At 33.3% G+C, this 20,699-nt stretch overlaps 1 protein-coding gene across 4 annotated transcripts in view; it reads left to right on the top strand.

The window, feature by feature from the left end:
* Nucleotides 1–20,699, top strand: part of LOC129806822 (rap1 GTPase-activating protein 1) — a 177,511-nt gene that overhangs the window by 79,922 nt on the left and 76,890 nt on the right. Inside the window, exon 1 of one of the 4 annotated variants that reach the window (XM_055855604.1) lies at nt 2,812–4,049. The exons of the other annotated variants lie outside the window; for them this stretch is intronic. Within the exon in view, the coding sequence (XP_055711579.1) occupies nt 3,994–4,049 (56 nt within the window). The 5' untranslated portion in view covers nt 2,812–3,993. Of the gene's footprint in view, nt 1–2,811; nt 4,050–20,699 lie in introns of those variants that run through there. 4 annotated transcript variants of the gene reach the window in all.

The raw sequence follows: 20,699 nt of genomic DNA, 5'->3' as shown, positions 1-20,699 counted from the left end.
TACAGTTTCATGGCTAAAACAGGTGCAAATGCATGTTAATAATTTAATAAGCTTGTGGCACATGAGATAAGCTAAATGAGTGTGGGGAAGGAATATGATAATCAACCTATGGCTAGTGGCTTTTTCTCTAATTTAAAACAATTATTCCTAAGGGTGGTGAGCCTCTTTGGCAACTAATCGTGTGCCAGGGAACGTGCTGACCGAATTTCGTCTCTTCAAAAGCATAAAAATTCTTTTAAACTTTTATGACAAGCAACTGCTTTTTTTTTATCTTGTGGGAATAATTACAATTTTTTTTTTCGGCTATTGCTAGTGGGGCAGAGACTTGGGCAGAGATGAGGAATAGAAATAATTGGGGTGATGGTTAATAAAAAAGCAAGAAGCATAATTGTTAAATCTCAATGTGTGTTTCCTCGAATGGTGTTAGATTATCGTGTGCCAAATGACTATCACTTGAAGAAAATGACATGTAATTGAGGGAATTGTTTCATTAAAGAAATATATCCAAAGAAGTTTAGACTTTGCAAAATGCGCGATTTTGTTGAGAAGTTGTATTTCTAACAATTTAATTTAAGACAATTTCTGGTAATTGGAAATGGATTAAAACCCAGGAGACCGCTGTCGTATCTGCATTTGATTTGTATCTGCATTTAGTGCAAACAACGACACATCATCACCTCTTGACCGATAAAACACTTAGCAATATCCTATAAAGTTGACACAACCCTATCCTAGAGTTGGGCTAACTCGAAGTAGATCGATGTACCTATTTGTTCATTTTCGATCTAAAATTTTATCTCGACTGAAGTATATGCTTACATGTTTTCGATTTAAGAATGTACTTCAGTCAAGATGATTTTCGTTAGGCAAAGTTCATATGGAATTTCAAATAGAAATATGTATAAAGGCGGTATTTAAAACCTGTGCAGTGCTGTGTATCATATGCGTATATCTCGCAGTACGGAGGCTCCAAGATCAAGAAAAAATTGATTAATACAGGAAATAATAAAGTAAAGAAAAGAAAAAACAAACATAAAGTAGCAAAATCTAGTTTTTTTTATTTGAAAAAGAGTTATATTAATTATTAAAAAAGAGTAAGAATTACTCTGAAAAATGTTGAAATAACTCTACTGAATTTTATACCGAAAAAGAGTTAAATTTACATCGATTCAATTTAGTTTTATTTATTTTTTTGAGTATAGGCTAAACGGTGTGAGATATCAACTTTTGATTTTCAAGGAATTTCTTAGTATCACTTGGTACTTGCAGATCAAGTGAAGAGATACCTAGACACCTATTTTTAAATAAAATTGAGGCCTATCGTTATATAATTTAGCTGCACAAACAGATTGAGAAGCTAAATTACATTTTGATATGGCTCAGTTCTACTTAAATAATAGGAGAAAAATCCCAATTTCAAAGGTGCCCCACTTCTCCTTAATTTTAATTATAATTAAAAAAAATGTAGAAAAACTTTCTCCGCAATTGCTTGTATTTTAGTAATTATAGAGTAACCTTATAGGAAAAATGTTTATGACTAAATGGTTTGTAATATTAATGAATGACCTGCAAATCTTGATCTCCAACCAACCAACTTTGTTTTTTCAATTCAGCGAAATGAGAAATTTGTCTATCAAACTTTAAACATTTTCTTACAAAGTTTTTCAAGTCTAAAATTTATCTTCAAATATACAAAGTTTTCGAAAAGCTTTTTTTGTTTGAAATTTGTAATTTCGCACACCGCAAGATTTTTATCAAACAAATTCGGAAGCTTGAGCTTGTATTAATCTAGTAACTACATAATATTAAAATTCTTGCAAATTATTAATTTGATCTTTTTTAAGCTTTAAGGGGGTTGTCGGAAGTCTGAATTCGTTTGTCCGAAATTCCGCATTGTCCGAAATTACAAAGTTTATCCTACATTCTTAGTAGTTCATAGGGATATCCTTATCGGCTCTTGTTACTTGTATGGCTTTAGACCTAAGACTTAGTCACATCTCTTAACTTCACTAATGCTTTATCAGTCAAAATTTTTTGGAGAATTTTGATCTAGGATTGAATGTTAAAGATGAATGATAATGATCCGAGTAAAATTTAGAAAGCCGGACACTTAAGAAACAGTTCAAATTTTAAATGTAGTTTCGTTCTTAAGTCCGACTTTCAGTGTGTCCGATTTTAGGTGCTGTCCGACTTTTACCTAAATACCCTGTATATGCCAAAATTCTGCCAAATGTGAACTAATAGACAATGGGGAGTCTATAAATACTTTGGTGTGTATAACTAAAATAAATTCCATCACTTGTGGAGTCAATTTCACGGCAAAAATTGCTAGAAGCGAGATTGACCACCAAATCTAATTGGAAGTACCTTTTTATTTGTACTTTTGTCCTCAATGATCTGACCATTGAAGCAGATGAGAAGCAATGATTGGTATGAATTGTCTCTCGGTGTCCTGAATGACCCAATATCACTTTCATTTTATAAATTGTAATTTCTTTTCACTTTACTAGGTACATAGGGCGCATTAAAGGTATCTCTTTCAACTTTTCAACAATTCCAAACCATTTGGTCGGATTACACAGATTTTGTGTGAATAGTTTTGTATAATTTTCTTCCCCTTCCCTCATCTACAGGTCCAACACATACACTTAGAACATTTTTCTCCCCTGTATTTGTGTTTTTGTATGTTTTATCCAATTGCCGGGTGCTTTCACATATGAGCCAAACATACTAGTGTTCAACTCCTGACATGGGCTCGAACGCGTAATAATTCCGGTCCGTCCGGGTGTATTTTATTTTCAATTTTAGTTCGCCTTGGGTGTTTCTGACGTGCAGACATAAAGTAGCACCAAGTCGAAGTTAACGCACCAAAACGCCGTTCTCGCAAATATCACAATAATATATTTTGTGCTCTTTTGGCGCAATGAGATCGTGCGATGGTGATTTTGCTGCCAATACCAAGAGGTTCAGTAGATATTTTTCCGCGTAGATTTTCATTTATGCCATTTTCTGGCCTCATGGGAGCATAGGAGAACTGGTGGAATAGCAAAAAGAGATTTCTTGTGCGAAAATTTCAAGCATGTGAATGGTGAAGTGATTTACAGTGCAAAGTTGAGGCCAAATAGGAATTGCATGCATCGGCCAAGTGTTTGGATTTTGTGCAAAAAATGCAACTCTCTCTTATCATGCAAATTACTGATGTATGTCGTACTTTTCGTCAATTCTCACAACCTCCATATGCCTTCCCAATTGACATTAATTAATTGTACAAATGGCTAAATGTGCAACAGACGTTACATAAAAAGCAAAAAACTAAGTGTGTAATTGATAAATGAGTCATTTGGTCGATTCATGGAGAGACAGTGCGAGATTATGGATGTGAAAAACACTTTAATATTTGATTGACATCAATACTTTTTTTAATCTTAGATGAGAAACTGTGCCAAGATATTAGGGACATAATTGGCCATAAGTGAAGTGATCTTAAGCAAATGATACATTAGCAATTGCCACCCTCGCAAATATTATTGGATAAATATTCGAAGCAGGAGTGTGCAGTTTTTTGAGGTGTATTGGAGTATTTATTTACATAATCTCATGAGATTATAAAATATACAGAGTGTTGTGACCTTCTCTTATGTTTATGCGCCATACAATGCCAATTTTGCGTGCTTGATCGTTTTTTTTTTCATCAAAAGTATTTTGTCAAAAGGAAAAATATGAAAAACACATTAAAGAATTTTCAAAAGTGACAAACTCTCGACGTAGAATTTTTCTCGTACCTCATCTGAAATGAGGTGGTAAAGTACGCAGAAAAATTCCCCACTTGTACAACACAATTGCAATCTAATTACAAAAAGTAACAATTTTTCTTCAATGGAACTCCACAAGGGGTGTTAAAAAATCACGTGAGTGACTTTGAGAGTCAATTACCTTTGCCTGACAAGAGGGCTCTCGTCGACAATTGCACGTGACTTGGCCTTTCAGCCCAGGATGAAATACCTGAGTGGAGGACACAGGGAGTCCTACACCCTTGTGGCACGAAAGAGGTACGCTGAGGAATTCATCTTTTCTCTCCCATGTTGAACAATTTTATTGCCATCAATTCAAGGCAAATCTCTTCAAATTAATCATCATCTCTCAATGGCTTTTGCTCCTTCTTCTGGCAAAACGTAGGCGCAATGGTGTCGCGCATTGCTGGCTGAATTGTGCAATATTTCATGAAATTTTCTTGAATTCTCTGATAAAGTATCAATTATTTTATGAAATACTGTCGTAGGTCAATTTGAAATAATGGAAAAAATTATAAATTACATTAATTCCTTCTGTAGAGTACTTAGAACGCCTTACAACAACTTCATAAAGTTTTTGATTCATGGGAAATTGGAGAAATTTCCTAAGATAAATGTGGTAACTACTAATGTTATACGGGTTTCTGACCTAAGGCTTAAGCGGTCTTCAGTCTAGAGGCTTAACGCAGTTCCGAAAGGTCTCAAAATCTTCAATAGCGGGCAATTTTATTGGTTTTTGAGAATCTATAGGTCTCTTATCTTTAACAAACCAATCCTAAGTAAAATTTTTCGAAAAACTCATGATTGATAAGAAATTAGAGCTGTTAGGCCATATGGCTAAGTCTTAGGTCTGAAGCCCGTATTAGCCATATGGCTTAACTTCTCTAACTTCTTATCAATCAAGATCTTTCGTAAAAAGAACCAAATTGATTTGTTATTTTTTAAGATTTTGAGACCTTTTGGAACTAGGCAAAACCTTTAGTCTGAATACGGTCTTAAGTTAGAGCAAGTTTAAATCTTTTTTTTTTAATTTAAAAGTATTTACTCCGCCTAAGAAGTTTTTTTTCGGGTAAAGTTGTTGAGTATAAAAGATCTTTCAAGGTAAATTTTTAATGCCTTATGTAAAGTCGAAGGAATACCTTATCGGCAGGGAATCCCTATTGCCACTTTTGTCAAAACGTTGAAATTCATTTAATGCATCTTAAAATGCAAGTAGTATAACGTTTTTTTTTCATAAATCTACTTTTTCGAATAAGAAAATAGGAGTTAAAATTTCATATCCTAAATGCTACAAAATAGGATGCTAATAAATCATGACATTCAGGCCAACAAGTCATGACAATGCTAATAGGTGTTCCTTCGAATATTTAACACATGTTTAACATATTTAAAATATTTACCAACATCAAAAGAAACCCTCAAAATCATTGAGGCTATTTACACCGCCGCATTAGATTGGGATTGAACTGTTCCAGAACCGGATTTAGGATAATTAAGTCTTAACTCTTTCGTCTCTTTTGGGACTGTAGTACCCAAAGAAGCATATGCATATTCTATGAAAAACAATGTTTTTTAATTATTCAGAACTGATAAAAATCCGATTCTTGTGGATGATTACAAACTATAAGGATGTCCAAATGTAAGATATTTTTTGTAGGACCTCAATTAATTCCTGAGCTTAGATATTTTTGATTAAAAATTGTGAAATTGGCTTGCAGCATATGCTGCGGTCCGGAAAGAGTTAATATAAGGCCGCAATCTAAACGATTTCATTGAGGTAATTTAGACTGTCGTATTAGATTCTGACTGAATTGTCCCAAAAATCGATTTTGGGACCATTCAATCTCAATCCAATGCGGCGGTGTAAATGACCTATTTTATTCCTTTAGAAGTATTTCCGATTTTACAAATCACGAAAAAGCTCTTCCACCGTTTTTGCTCGTGGGTTGGCTACCACTGTTAAGACGGCGATGGATATAAGGTGATATAAATTTATTCAACTACAATGCTTTCGAATTACAGCTTCGTTTTAATGAGATCCGGTAGTTGTTTTCAGCGTCCATTGCCGTCTTAGCGTTGGTGTCCAACCTCCAGAGCAAAACAGTAGAAAAGCGCTTTCTCAGGTTGCAACTTACAAGCATTAGAATTTAGCACTTTTGAATCATTTGACGATGATAAATATGGTAAAAAAGCAAATGAGCAGTTAAAAATTATATTTGGTCAGTAAAATATTAAATTCTACTCATTACAAACTAAAAATAAATACAAAAATGAGTCTAATTTATAAAATTAGCATCTGAAATGGTTGTATCTCACCTAATGTAACTTTTCTTGCCATTTCCAAAATTTTTACATGATTATTAAACTGTTGTGAAGCAAAAACCGACGTGAGGATAATTATACAGTAGACTCTCTTAAATTTGGGCATTTGGGACCGAAATGTCACCCGAATTAGAGAGAAATTCGGGCTACAATATTTTTGAAATGCCACGATTTTTTTATTCATCTGCACACTCATTAAGTTTACATACTCATATTTGTTGCAAATGTCACAAAAAATCCCTTAAAATGCAAAATCACATCATAAGTAAGGCAAACCAATGTGAATTTAAGTATATTTCCTTCATTCGGTAACCAAGATTAAACTTGAAAAATGTCAACAAACTTTTTTTCAAATATAACTGCTGCCCGAATTAAAAAGTATCCCCACTGAGAGAAATCCGAAAAAGTCAAAGTAACATTCCGGAAATGTTAATTTTATCCTGCAGTATTGATCCGAAAACGGTGTAAATATTACCCTTTTTAGGTGTATTATGGGTTAAAGTTGTCCTTCTTTCATGTTGATTCTTTAAACGGTGTAAAATTAACATTAAAAAATGTTCATATATTTTTACACCCAAAAAGTGTTATAGTTATGACGAAAAAAAGTTAATCGCACCCTCTTTTTTTCTCAGTGCCAATCTTAAAAGAGCCGAATTAGCAAGAGTCTACTGTATTGATGAGGAAACCGAAAATCGTCGGGAAATGGGATCTCTCAAAGAAAACTCATCAAGTTTTCCCGAAGTTTTCGGCTCAGGGTCCGAGTCTTCATTACTGGTCAAGTTATGAAGGCCCGGAGTGTGAGCCGAAAGCTTTGGGAAAAGTAGATGAGTTTTCCTTGTGAGATCCCATTTTCCGACAATTTCCGGTTTCCTCATCAATATAGATAATTAAATTGAATTTAACCCTTTAAGAACAAGTGGGTAACTTAAAAATTATTTTTTAATCTTTCTTTCGGACTTAATCGGTAAAGAATCTGTAATGTATCAGTAATAGATCTATCTTTCTCATAAATTTTTCAAAAATCTTTTATTGTTCGAAAGCTTGTGACACGGCTTAAGGCGAAACGGCAAGAGATATTGAATTTCGGTCTTCGACAATCCTCCCATAAGTCAATATTATCTACATTGAGGGAAATCCGAAAAAGTTAAAATAACTTTCCGGAAATGTTAATTTTATCCTGCAGTATTGATCCGAAATCGGTGTAAATATTATGCTTTTTAGGTGCATTAAGGGTTGAAGTTACCCTTTTTCATGTTATTTTTACCCTTAAAAAGGTGTAAAATTAACATTAAAAATATTGATATATTTTTACACCTAAAAAGTGTCAAAGTTATGAGGAAAAAAAGTTAATCGCACCCCCTTGTTTTTCTCAGTGTAGGATAGTCTTTTTTCCTTATTCCTTCAGCCCCCTTTCTGTACAAATCCATTTTTTTTTGGTTTATTTCAAAAACAGCTCTTAGATTTTCTTTTTCATTTTCAAAATGTTTTGGAGGTAATCAAGGTGAACATTTCGTTTCGATTAGTAAAAATATGATCACATCAATTCTCGATTTGATATATTTTATTTATTACGGAAACTTTTGATAAAATCATACACAATAAAAACAGAATGTTTATAGTTTATTTTTCGAATAATTCAATAAAAAATTTAATGTTATTTCAAACGATTAGTCGAAAAATTCAATTTTATTTTGAAAAATAAAGCAATGAGATTCCAGAAAGTTTGTTTTCGAACTTTTGGTTGAATATTTACAATAATCATCTTTTGAAATATGTGTAAAGTTTCTACTTGAATACTTATAAAATCAAATAGGAAATTTCAATTCGTGTTTTGCTGTGTATATAAATTATATTGTTTTTCCTAAAATCGTCAAAACCTGAGGTGAAAAGAGTTTTTCGCAATGTTGTTTATTTTGACTTTAATCAAAACAAAAAAAGAAACATTTTGTTACTAATTCATTCAATAAGTTTTTATCGGACGTAAAGAACATTTTACATTTCGTCGAACCACCGCTAGAGATGTTAAACATGAACATTAATTACTTTTTTTTAGCAAGTTGTTTAATCAAACATTTCAGGAAATTATTCTTAAGTTTTACATTTTTTAAGTTCCCCAAATCTTCAACAATTGACTTTAAACGGAAATCAAACACATAGGAAATAAAATAACATTTAGGGTAAGGCTTTTAGGATTCGCACACACTCTGGCTTTGAACACCTTATATTTTTCCTGTATAGCTTTAGTGTATCTAATCTATTTTTTCAGGACATATATAACTTAAGACTAACTACTAAAACATATTGCTTTAGATAGGTTAGATTCCCTAAAGGAATATGAAAAAAATATGAAGTTTTCGAAGTCTGAGAGTATACGAAGTTTCAAAGCCTTCCCCTACGCGAAATTTAGAGTGTTTAAATTTAAATGCACAATGGCCTCAATTCTGAAATCAAGATCAAGATCAAAATCATGATGATTTCAAGTGTTCTAAAATCAGTGGAAATAAAAAAATTAATGATTGTATAATGTATGCCTATACTGTTATTTATTTTTCTATATTCTTTCTGTTTTAAGATGTTTTGAATTGGGAATTGTGAATTCCTTACCTATTTTGCTCCGTATTAGCCCATATATTTTGGTCATTTTTCCAATTTAAAATTTACGAACTTTTTTCAAAAAAATTTTTAAAATTGTAATAAAACTATTGTCATGCTAAGAATAAATTTCTGGTTGGCACCACAAAAATCACCAAATCCGCTATTAGTATTTAATGAGTTTAAAAATTCAACATTTGCACAATTGAATAAACTCGTCTGTTCAATTATATTGAATAGAATTATTTTTAGATTTTCTGCCGGTATTCTTAAATGTTGCGGTATTCCTAAATGCTGCGGTCTTCTTCAAATGGTTCTAAATGGATAATTTTCTGGCTAAATTATGTAGCTTCCACTCCTACACACGCTTCTGTAAAAATTTATCGTTCCAACGACTCTCCTGGACACAATGGTTTATCACATCGTGTTCTTCAGATGCGCTAAAACATTTTTCCAATAAAAACTTAAATTTATTGGATGGGAAACAATTTGGAGATTGTTAAATGTTTGTCAATTTATCAACACCTAGGTTTTGTGACAATTTCTCTTGCGGTGAAGATAGGCTGAATCATGGCGCAACCTCAATTGCTCTGACTATTTTGATGATGATTCAATCAAGAATGAATCGTACAAATGAGATCAATTGGATCAATTGACTATTTAGATAAATTGATTGAATTGATACAAAGAATTTCTAAAATGTAATCTAGACAATCAAAACATCTTTCCCTGGAGCATCCAAAAAAAAAGGGAACATTCTCTATCTGATTCATCTAATTAATGGTAGCATGTGAAAAAAACTATCACATATCTAATTATCGTCTAATCACGTTCTCTGTTGGGGGGAGGTTATTTATCGATGTGATAAGGGAGACTTTGTTGGAATTTTTTTTTGCCAATATTTATCACATGTGTGAACATAACAATGAGCGGTTGATTTGATTGTGAATTAGTGGCAATGAAATCAACGCTAAATCGTACAATAAACACACATTGAATGGCGAATTGTGCGATAATCATGATGAATTTGCCTTTAGTGCCTTTTTTGCCTGGAGCAGAAGACGTCAGGGAAAAAAGCCTGGTGAGCACATGCTTCAATGTGGCACAATATTTCGCTTTGGCGGGAGCAATGACTTGGGAACAGGAGGGATTTTGATGTGTGATATTGTGGAAAGTTCTCTTTTCAACCCGGTTGTCGTTACATGAACCCATTACGTAAGCCTTACATGAATGCTATGTGTTTTTGCAGTCTTGTGGGAACTTATTATGACAGGAAATGTCAAAATTCTTTTCATTATAATTATTATCATTCTTAATGGTATTCATAACTCAAAAAGTATTACAAAAAAGTTATTAACCTCACTTAGTCTTGAAGATGCATAATTTGTAGATAGGAGAATTAAATGAGGATCAAACACGCAATGGTGACTCAAACTTATCAATTGAAACGCAACTTTAGCCAATTATCCAATTTTGTTTATATTAGTTTAATTTCGCGTGTTAACTGCAAATAATGCTATTCAAAACTTGTCTTACGACATATTATTGGACCATTACTTCATTAAATTTGAAGGAAGCGTCAAAGTTTGAATTTTTTAAAAAAGCGTAATTAAAAAATAAGATTGCAATCACACTATTCAGCCGGAAAAGTATTAAAAATAACTGTGCATGTTAATAAACTCAAAATTTATTATTTGGACAAAAATAGCATTAAATGGAATATATGAAATTATCTGACATTGCTTAACATGTTCATCCGTATCCATATTTTTAAATTATATTTTGCCGAAGCTTTTCTAATTGTAGAACGTGCAATAAGATGTCAGCACAAGTTTTTTCTCCTATGGCAACTTCTTCTGTTTTATACATTTCGTGATATTCCGAAAATATTTCGAAAACAAATAAATTCAAAACATGTTTATCTGTATAGATAATGAGGCTCGTAGTGAGTCGAAAAAGAGTTGAAGTGCACATGACAATTGGTTGAGATCAGTGACAAAGACAATCATAGCCAGTCCCCATAGCTCAGTTGATAGAACATTCGTCTAGACAACGAAAGTCCCTCAGTTCAATCCTGAGTTGAGGCAGAAATTTTTTCCTATCTCTATTTGGGTTAAATTTCTGGGTTGGGGATCACTAGTTCTGATTGTCGTCTTTTTGTGCACAAACACAAAATTTCTTGGGATTATGTACCAAGCGAACAGAAGTCTGTTCAACACTCTTACAATAAATTTATCTATATCAATTTTTCTAAATTATGTTTGCTCTAAACTTTTCTAATAAGAACATAGAACAAGACGGCGACCCTTCTGTCTTATACCTTTCGTGATATTCCAAAAATTCCAAAATCTACAAAAATGCTTACTTGAGAACTCAGTCGAGTCAAGTTCCTCAAATTTGAACGTCATTTTAGAAAAGATTAACAATGCAATGTTCAATTGATATTATTTACTTTGAATAATAAAAATATATTTAGAGATTAGGAAACAGATAGTGGCTACATTTGCCATCATCAACGTGCTTCTTTGCATCTCTCTTATATCTTCAAATTCTCAAAACTGATCCTCGTTGTCTTCGTTACCACAGTTTTCAAGGATTTTCCTTTCTGTAGAAAGCATAAGTCTTCGTATTTTCTCAGAAATATTCTTTTTGATGACCTTCCTATTTTAATCTTAATAAGAAAGACAACAAAACGAAGATTTGTCTATGGGTCGGTTATATTCCTTCGGAACCGCTGCACCTAGGCCTCGATTTAGGTCCATTATGCACTCCCCATTCTCTTGTTCTACTTGAACCTCCAAGGTGGTAAATCTGCTCTATATCACAGTGATCTGTGTGCGTTCTGATACGCACAGTACCATATACTTTATACAGAATACTTTATATCACGGTAGACCAGCCTCGGTTTGTGGATCTGGTCAGTGAATGTGTACATATTTGTATTCGACTAAACTTTGAATGTCAAAACTAACTTTCTATACCACCTTAAATGTATTTTTTTAGGCGGTTCATTGTTAATGCATTGGAATTACTTTTCCATTCATTTACTGGACGAATTCGAGACTTCGAGACTAAACAGTTGAAAAATCTGCAGCGGCCTAGGCTCGAATTTGAGACCTCACAGTTATAGAGACACTACTCTTATTCTATTTACTGATCAAAGAAGAATACAAGTCGAATCTGAGGAACTTGACTTTTCCCAGCAACAAAAGTTCGCAGTTGGTACCACAGTGCAAGAATACCTGAACAACTACCAGTCACCTTATGGGAATTTAACATAGCGTGACCCTTTGTGACTACTAGTCAATGCACATTCAGTGGCGCTGGAGCGGTGGCCACCGCACTGAACTAGAAGAAGTTCATCATGGGGGCCACCGCGCTCCGAACAAATTAGGAGGCCGCCACCGTCGCAGCCTATTCAACCGCGAATCATTTTCGTTGCTGGGTTCTGCTTGTTTCTGTTTGTCTCCAGTCTTCTGTTGTTGATTTTCCAACACTTCACCTCATTGCCCTTATTGGTCCTGGGTACCATGCATTCTCCTTTCTCTAAGCTGATGTGCCTGTATTTCTTTACAAACCTCCGTTGTTATATAGTTCCTTCTGATTTTATTCACATACAGAAAAATTTTGACTCTAAATTTAAGAATATATGAGATCCTGGGAACTTAAATTGGACGTGAATCCCCGAGACGTTTAAGTTTAGAAGCTCTGAGCGAATGAAATGGGCTAGAATTCCTCCCTCTTTCACATTAAGAGACCGGGAACTTAAGTTCAGTATTAGTTGAAAAATGAAAAATGTATTGAGATTTGCAAATTACGATTAAAACTAAATGATCAATGATTTAGGATTAGGGCCTTGGCTTTCATTGAATGGGATTTGAAATTAAATTCCTGGGTGTTTCTGTTTTAGAATTTTCCATTTTTCTGTGTGCAGTAATTTCCAGAAAACAATGAAGAAAAATGATTTTTATTTATACGTTGAATTTAAGAAATTTTTCATTTGAGCAACTTGACTATAATTTCAGTCACATCTTTTGTTATGGTGGATATCGTGCTAGCCTGGTGATCCGGGATAGTCAAGAAGAGGGTAAAGTTGTAGAATCTGAAAATAAATGGTCTAAAATATTGATCAATTGACTTTCCCTGGCATGTTATAGAAGCCATAACGCTTGCTATAATATTTTTCGTAACCTAGGGTTGCCATATGAGTATGCCACATGTCAAAATATTATTGACCGTTCTGCTTATGAAAAAAAGTCGACGCTAAACAACAAAACAACTGCAAATATTCTTGGTTTGAACATTGAATTGTCCCTGAAAGTTTTCATAGGCAAAAAACAAACGAGCAGTAAAAAATTAAAAATGAGCAGTAAAATATGTAATTATGGTCAGTAAAAAACTTAAATCTTTACAAAAATGGGTTTATTTTATATATTTAACATCTAAAATTGTTGCAGATAGAATGAAAATATCTATATTTTCAAAATTTGGACGATAATATCACTGGTTTCAATTTTTTTTGTTACTGCTCAATTTTAACTTTTTACTGCTCATTCATACAATGCCGTTCTCATATTAATTTAGATATTCTGGTACTGAAATATTTTCTTACTACATTGTAAGTACTACATTTGTAATACAGTAGAGTCTCGCTATGGTCCATATTTGGTTCCAGATTTGACACTTGGGTCGCACTATAGTCCATGTAATTTTTTAAAATTATCAACGATTTATAGTATTGAAATTGCTCGACGGCTTCTACTTTCTTTGCGATTATGGTACTTGTCCTCGCTCTCTTAATTATGGATCACAATTACTCAATAAAGTTTGCCAAAAATATTAAAATAAATATGACAATATTGCATGTCGCGTACTAAAAAACATAACCTAACTTAAAATTAGTTTTTTGAAATCAACGGTCGATAAATTGTGGACTATAGAGCGATGGACTATAGCGGGACTCTACTATACTTACAAATTAATTGAGCACTTTTTGAGATGTAAGAGATGATTCATGCCTTTCTTGTAATTGCAATCAGGAGAAATGTATGGTGGGTCAACCGGGATAGTCAATTGGCTTTCGTCGCGTTTTACGTGCAAAAAGTCTGGGAGGGAAGACTATGTTGGTGAACCGGCGAGGATTTCACCTGGAATGCGTTATGTTCTCGTCTACCAAACCACTTCTTCTTTTCATCACTGTTTTGCACTGTCTTTTGCACACTAAACACAAAATTGAGCTTTGGAGACTGTTGAGGAGGAGGGTAGTAACATCATGAAAGATTCACTCATGATTTGCGGGAGGGAATTTTAATTTTATGCTCAAAAGAATAAAAAAAAATGTAAAGAAGAAAATGAATCAAGAAAACATCACTTGGATGATGTTTTAGTAGACTAAAAATAAACAATAATTTTGCGATGATACTCAACTTCCTCCTGCCACAAACTTTTGATAACATCTCTCCCATGAGCATAGAACATGAATGAAATGTTTAATAAACTTATGAATTGCACATCGGGTGGAAAATTACTCCGGACTTTATTACTTTTGGTGCCCACAACAGTTGTATTCACTGTCTTTGGGTGCCTCTGCAATTGAGAATATTTCTTGATTAAAATATCGCTCTGTCCGGTGATTTTTTTCTTCACCATAATAGTTTATTTTATGATGATAGAATTAGTGCTGCATATGATACAATTAATAATCTTTGCCATTAATAAAACCCCTTACTTGTGACACATAGAGCGAAACACGTCTATTTCTCACAAAACTCCTACACTCTGCAGGCGAATTTTCCTCTGTCTCTTCGATATCTTTTCATAATAAATTAAATTGTTGTTCTTGCAAGACGATCAATGTTTTGTCATCTCTTCAGCCACCTTCTGGCTCTAAATAAATTGAGTCTACCTGGCCAGAGACAACATGAATAGAATTGTTTGGAAAAGCAATAAGTGAGAAAAATCAATATTTTTCTTGCAAATAGATTTTCAAAATTTCCATATGTTTAAACAAAGTGTTAATTGGGAAACAAAATAATGTGAATTTTGCGATGTGTGGAATTTCCGATAGATTTTAAATTACCATAAATTTTAATTACGAAAAGATAGATGGGTGCAAAAGGTGCAAAATTATGCAAGAGAAAAGGACGTAGAAGATAGGTAAGGGGTTACCAAATTTCAAATTTGGAATTTACGATTTTAAATTCAGTACAACTTCACCTGTTTCAAATTCATCCATTAAGCGGTGCTCATATGAAACGTTATTAAGTTATAAAATTTTAATAAAGCTGCTGCAGAGAGAGAATTGTTATGAAATATAGAATTTATGATAGTTCTGATTCAAAATGAACTTTATTTGTGCATTGTACAAAGCAATTAGCATGTCATTTAACAGAAGATTGATTAAGTTTACGGGTTTTGAAGCAAATAAATATTAAATTAGAATTTATTTAATATTATCAAATAGGGTAAATGTGCCAAATTTCAGCCAGCTTGCAATTTAGTCCACCTTTTTTGTTCCTCGAATTTCCATGAACTTTAAATTCTACGTACTCTAAGAGATTATACAATGCAAAAGAATAACAAAAAATGTAGATTCGACATATTGGAAGAATTCCAATATGTCTCCAAGGAACTATGAGAATGAAGGTGGCCGAAATAGGGCACCAAAGCTATGTCTATATTTTTATTCATTTTAAAATGTTTTAAGAATGATTTTAGAGTAAATAAAGACCGTAAACTCTTTACATGGTTTCAATCAACACTCTTTCAGAAGAAAGAATTAAAAAAATCAATTTGAATTTAAAATATTACATTTCAAACTTGAGACTTTGACGCTTGAATGTAACTATGCCGAAATTTGGCACAATTACCCTAATTATTATATTTTATTACAAAATAATATCTCAAATCTAAAGCATAATATGCCCCATATTATGGGGACTAATAATTTTCAGGTTTAGGGGAGATCAGGGCAAATTCTATTCTATTTAATTTTTAGTCGCCAATGATTTGTGAAAAATCTGTTTGAATCAAATTGATAATTTATTTCAGTGAATAATGAGGATAATGAGGGAATTAATATAAGGTAAAGTGCCCTCGAGTCGACCGGTTGCTCGACTCGACCGGTGGTCAATTTTTGAATTGTTGATGGTGAATTTCTATAAAATTGTCACTGATTCGTATTTATTTTTGGAATAAATGACCTATTAATGTTAGTTCTTACGCCAAATATTAGTGCAAATATAAATACAGTAGACTCTCGCTAATTCGGCTCTTTTAAGATCGGGCTATTTTTTAATTCGGGCAGCGGTTACATTTGAAAAAAGTTTGTTGTAATTTTTCAAGTTCGATTATGATTATCAAATGAATCAAATATGCTCAAATTTGGCATGGTTTGTCTTAGTTTTGATGTGATTTTGCATTATTAATATCTATTATCTATTATATCTATTATTATTACTCAATAATCTATTATGCCCATGAATAAAAAATCGTTGCATTTCAAAAAGTTTGTCGCCCGAATTTCTGTCTAATTCGGCTGACATTTCGGCCCCATATGCCCGAATTTGAGAGAGTCTACTGTAAATTAAATAAATAACTCTACCGGTCGAATTGAGGAACCGGTCGACTTAAGGGCACTTTACCTTATATTCTGAATTAATGGTAGTTTCCTCAATATTCTTTCTAATGTCGTTAGTACACCTTTTAGATCAAGAAAATTTCATGAAATCGAAATTCACATCTTTTCCCTTCTCAAATTGTTTGCGTAAGTCTATCCTACTCTTTCGCACTCTTCTTCTTCTTCTTTTGAACATCATACCAAATTCAATTAATTTCAATCCAATTTTGGATCGGAAAGAATGAAATGGACATATGCCAAACGTTTGAGAGGGAAAGAGATGTGAATTTTAATTTTACGAATTTTTCTGATCTGAAAGGTGTGCCAGAGCGGCCAGAGCCGTAAGGCGAGCTATAACATCCCACTGTCTTGGAAAGTGTTCAGTCAGTTATACTTGATGAAGATTTAAAAACACGGATTATGACCTGGATTCGGATTTATTCTTTCTATAGAAGGAATAAATCCGAATCCAGGTCATAATCCCTGTTTTTAAATCTTCATCCCAATGTCTAATTCTACCCCTGATTAATTCTACCCCGGTCTCCCTTATAGATTTCACAATACTAAGTCTCCCTTCTAGCAAGAAATAACGCTCCTGTCGGTACATTTTAAAGTTTTTCACATTTCAAAGAACATTTTGAAACACGTAAAAATTTCATTACTAAAAAGAAGCCGAGAAAAAAACCTAATAAATTTTAATTTTATGTATTTCGTGACCCTAAACGGATTTCACTCGTGTCATATTGACCAAGTAGTAACAACATGCGATTCCGCTCCTGGCGGAAATTTGTTTAACTATTCATATTTTGAAAAGCATATAATAAATCTGTTTAAGCTTTAAATAAAATTGAATAAGGCACGATGATAATAAATTACAAATTTGTGGAGTTTGTGACTCAATTTTTATTATTTTTCATTTTAATTCTTATTTTATTTGCTAAAAGCTGGCAATAGCGCGCCCCTGGCGTCCCCTAGAAAGAAGTCTAATAAACTATTTATTTATGATGTGCGTCCTCTGACATATGTAAATGTTTAAGCGTTAAATTTTTTAAACGCCTTTAAAGGCTGCCCGCGAGGCAAAAAGCTGCCTTAAAGAGCCAAGTCTTTGACAAATGCACCTTCAAGAGGCTTAAAGGAGGGTGGGGTAGTTTCACACATGCATTATGAATCCATTAGATTTTAACTCAGAATAGGAAATCTTTATTTTGTACCAGGTGCCTTTCGACATTTCATTTTTCCATACGTTTTGCATAGACGCACTGAAGACATTGGTAAGTTTTTTCCTTAAGAGAATTTACTTATCAGTCTCATATATTTCGAAATTGTGCATTAAGGGCTATCTAAAAATATATATTTCATAATGATCGCCAAAATAATACAAGAACTACGAACAAATTTGTTAAGTCGCGGTGCAATATTTGCAAACTTTTTACAAGGAAAAATGAAAAGTAGCTTCACTTTTTATTAGGCTTGATGGGCCCTTGTTTTGTACTGACTGAAATTAAACATTTAATCTTTCTTTACGTCGAAATTGGTGATTCTAAACTGACTTTCGTATTTTCTTGTATTTAGTTAGGGCAAAAAATAGCACTCTTGCTGGAAATATTTTAAACTTTTCCCATTATAAAACGCTTATTAAATCTAGTTAAAATTTAAATTAAAATCTATCAGACAAGAGCCGAACAAAATATTATTTTATCTAGTTCGTGATCATAAGGGCCCTAACAGACCCAGATTGATCCTCAAGAATATTAAGAATAGGGGAAACGGAGGCAGTTGTAAAAATTTTTGAACTATTTAGTTTTCCAAAAAAGTGTCAATGTGCATTTTTTCCCCTTCACAAAATATCTAGAGTAGAAGTGAATGTTCTGGGGAGGATGTAAATACCCGTTGTCCACCTTCAAAATACAATTTATTTCTTAAATTATCAACATTTTTATATACTAACCATTGAAAACTTTAGAAATTTGCAAACCCACTATTTCCCTGTGAAATGGCACAACTTTAAAATATAACTGGATTAAAAGAAGTTAGTCGCACGTATCTGACCATTTTGAGTAACTTTTTCAACTGAGGCAACAAACTTTTGGCGCATGAAAAATGATCAACTTTTGGAAAACAATTTTTTTAATATGAAATAAAATAAACTATTTCTTTTAAAATTACATAAATAAGATCTACCGATTATACATAACTTACTTGCGAAAAGAAAATTCAATATCTTTTTTGGAAAGTAGATTTTTGGGTTTCCAAAGTCACTGAATTCAAAGACTGATAAACCTCCCTAGAAAGAAAAATGCTTGAAATCAAACGATAATTGGATGGTTAGAGTTTTTCTTGTCAATTGCTCTCTGGTGCGGAAATTTGGCACAGATCCGTGATTAATTGGTAGAACCGGTTGAAAAAAAACAATTAAAACCTCATTATAGCCACGATTTAGAATTTTCTTCTATGCTGGCATTTTCTCATTAGAAATCTCTTTGGGAGAAGATGTTAATCAATAGAAGGGTGAAAAAGTGAAAAGAAACTTTCGTGTAACAAAAGACACGGATTTTTTTTTGAAACTCTCTGCAAAAGGGTCGTTGATCCTTGTTTGCAAAGATGAGGCAAAATTCCATACATGTTCACCCATTGGAAAAAAAAGTACTTTGTATTGTTCATCAACTTGTTCAAAATCTTAAATAACTTTGCGCAAGTTTTAACCCTTTCGCTTGGGGTGGCTTTGGCCAAGGAGGAACGCGCGAGAAAGTAGAAAAGAAAATCCGACGCGATCATTAATAATTCCACCAAATGGTTGCACTGTGCTGGATGCTGGACAAAAAAAGACCGGTTGAATTTTTCGGTTTCACTGGGCAGAACGGGTTTATGTTGAGAGGAAAAGTGGCTCTATATGGTGAGAATTTCACGCTAATCTCCATTCGTCAAAAACATTTCTTCGGGCGTCTCGCAGGCCCAAATGACACATATTATTTCAATTCTACGACTTTACGTGGTTGTTTGCCTGGGAATCTACCTTCTCATGACCCGAAGAGAGGCTCCCAGGAGTTAACAGAAAATGTAGATCAGGAGGTTCAGTTGAATAAATTATCCAAATTGACCCTTCTTTTCGCGTGTTGCATTGTGCACCGCAAAACGGCGCGAAGAAAAAAGGTAGATATAGAGGTTTAATGGGTTATTTAGAAAATATGCAATTACACCCCTTGCAATAACATAAAAACAGTTTTTCCAGTTTTAAGTTGCATTGCAAATGAAGCCAAAAATTAAGTACACGTAATTTTTTTTATATTTGTTGTAATTAATTTTTGCATCGGATATTATAGAAAAGGTAATTAATAAATAATATAATAATTCAAGCGCTTCATTCAATTTAGTGACTTAATCTTGCCGGAATGTGCTGTACAGACTTATGGCATAAGCCAGGACCAGAACACAACTTAAAGTAATGCCTTAGACCCGTGGCAGCCAAAATCCCGAAAACCAAAATCTCGAACGCTAAAATCCCGAAAAGGCCAAAATCCCGAAAGCCAAAATCCCGAATTTTCAAAATCCTGAAAGGGATGAAATTATATGGAGGAAAATCTTTGGTATAATTTCCTAAGACACAGAAGATTTCCCTTCGCCTCCAGCAAGGGCGGGTACAATCGTGGGAGTAACTGTGACACTTTTAAGGATTCGGGATTTTGACCCATTCGGGATTTTGGCTTTCGGGATTTTGGCGTTCGGGATTTTGACCGGGACCCACTTAGACACACCTAGGACTCTTATTCGGATCGGAGATCGGAGTTGTTCGGATGACATTTTAACCGTTATTTTAAAATGCAGTTTATGTAATGAAAATGAATTAATCTAAGAAGTTTTTGTTTATTAAATGGATTTTAAAAAAGCAAAGAATTCGCTAATAATGTTTTTTAATTAATCCTTCATTAAAATTTTTATTGTAATCTAAAAAGAAAAACTTTTTTCCGAAACGTACGATTTGGTTTCGGAACGGAGGGAGTAATATTTATTATATTTTCGAGGCGTTGACCAAATTCAAAAAATCTGTCCGAATAAAAGCAGTAGACCCCTGTCATTTTGTCTTTTGGATACTCCGAATAAGAAACCTGTCACTGTATGTAGCAGTACAGCTAGAGGGAGTTTGATAAACTAACTAAGGTAAAGTACCCTGTAGTCGGCCGGTTTCTCATCTCGGCCGGTTTCTCAACTCGGCCAGTGCGACTATTTATTCAATTTACTTAGATTTGTTATAATATGGTCTTACCGATTTAACATTATAAGGTGTATTATATTATATATATAACGTAAATCAGTGAAAATTTCATAGAAGTTGACTATAAAACGTTAATAAATTGGTTAAATAATTCAACTGGCCGAGT

The sequence above is a fragment of the Phlebotomus papatasi genome, chromosome 3 (assembly GCF_024763615.1).
Source record: "Phlebotomus papatasi isolate M1 chromosome 3, Ppap_2.1, whole genome shotgun sequence".
NCBI classification, from domain to species: domain Eukaryota; kingdom Metazoa; phylum Arthropoda; class Insecta; order Diptera; family Psychodidae; genus Phlebotomus; species Phlebotomus papatasi.
The sequence above is the reverse complement of the archived record's forward strand: the minus strand, read 5'-3'. Positions and strand labels throughout refer to the sequence as shown.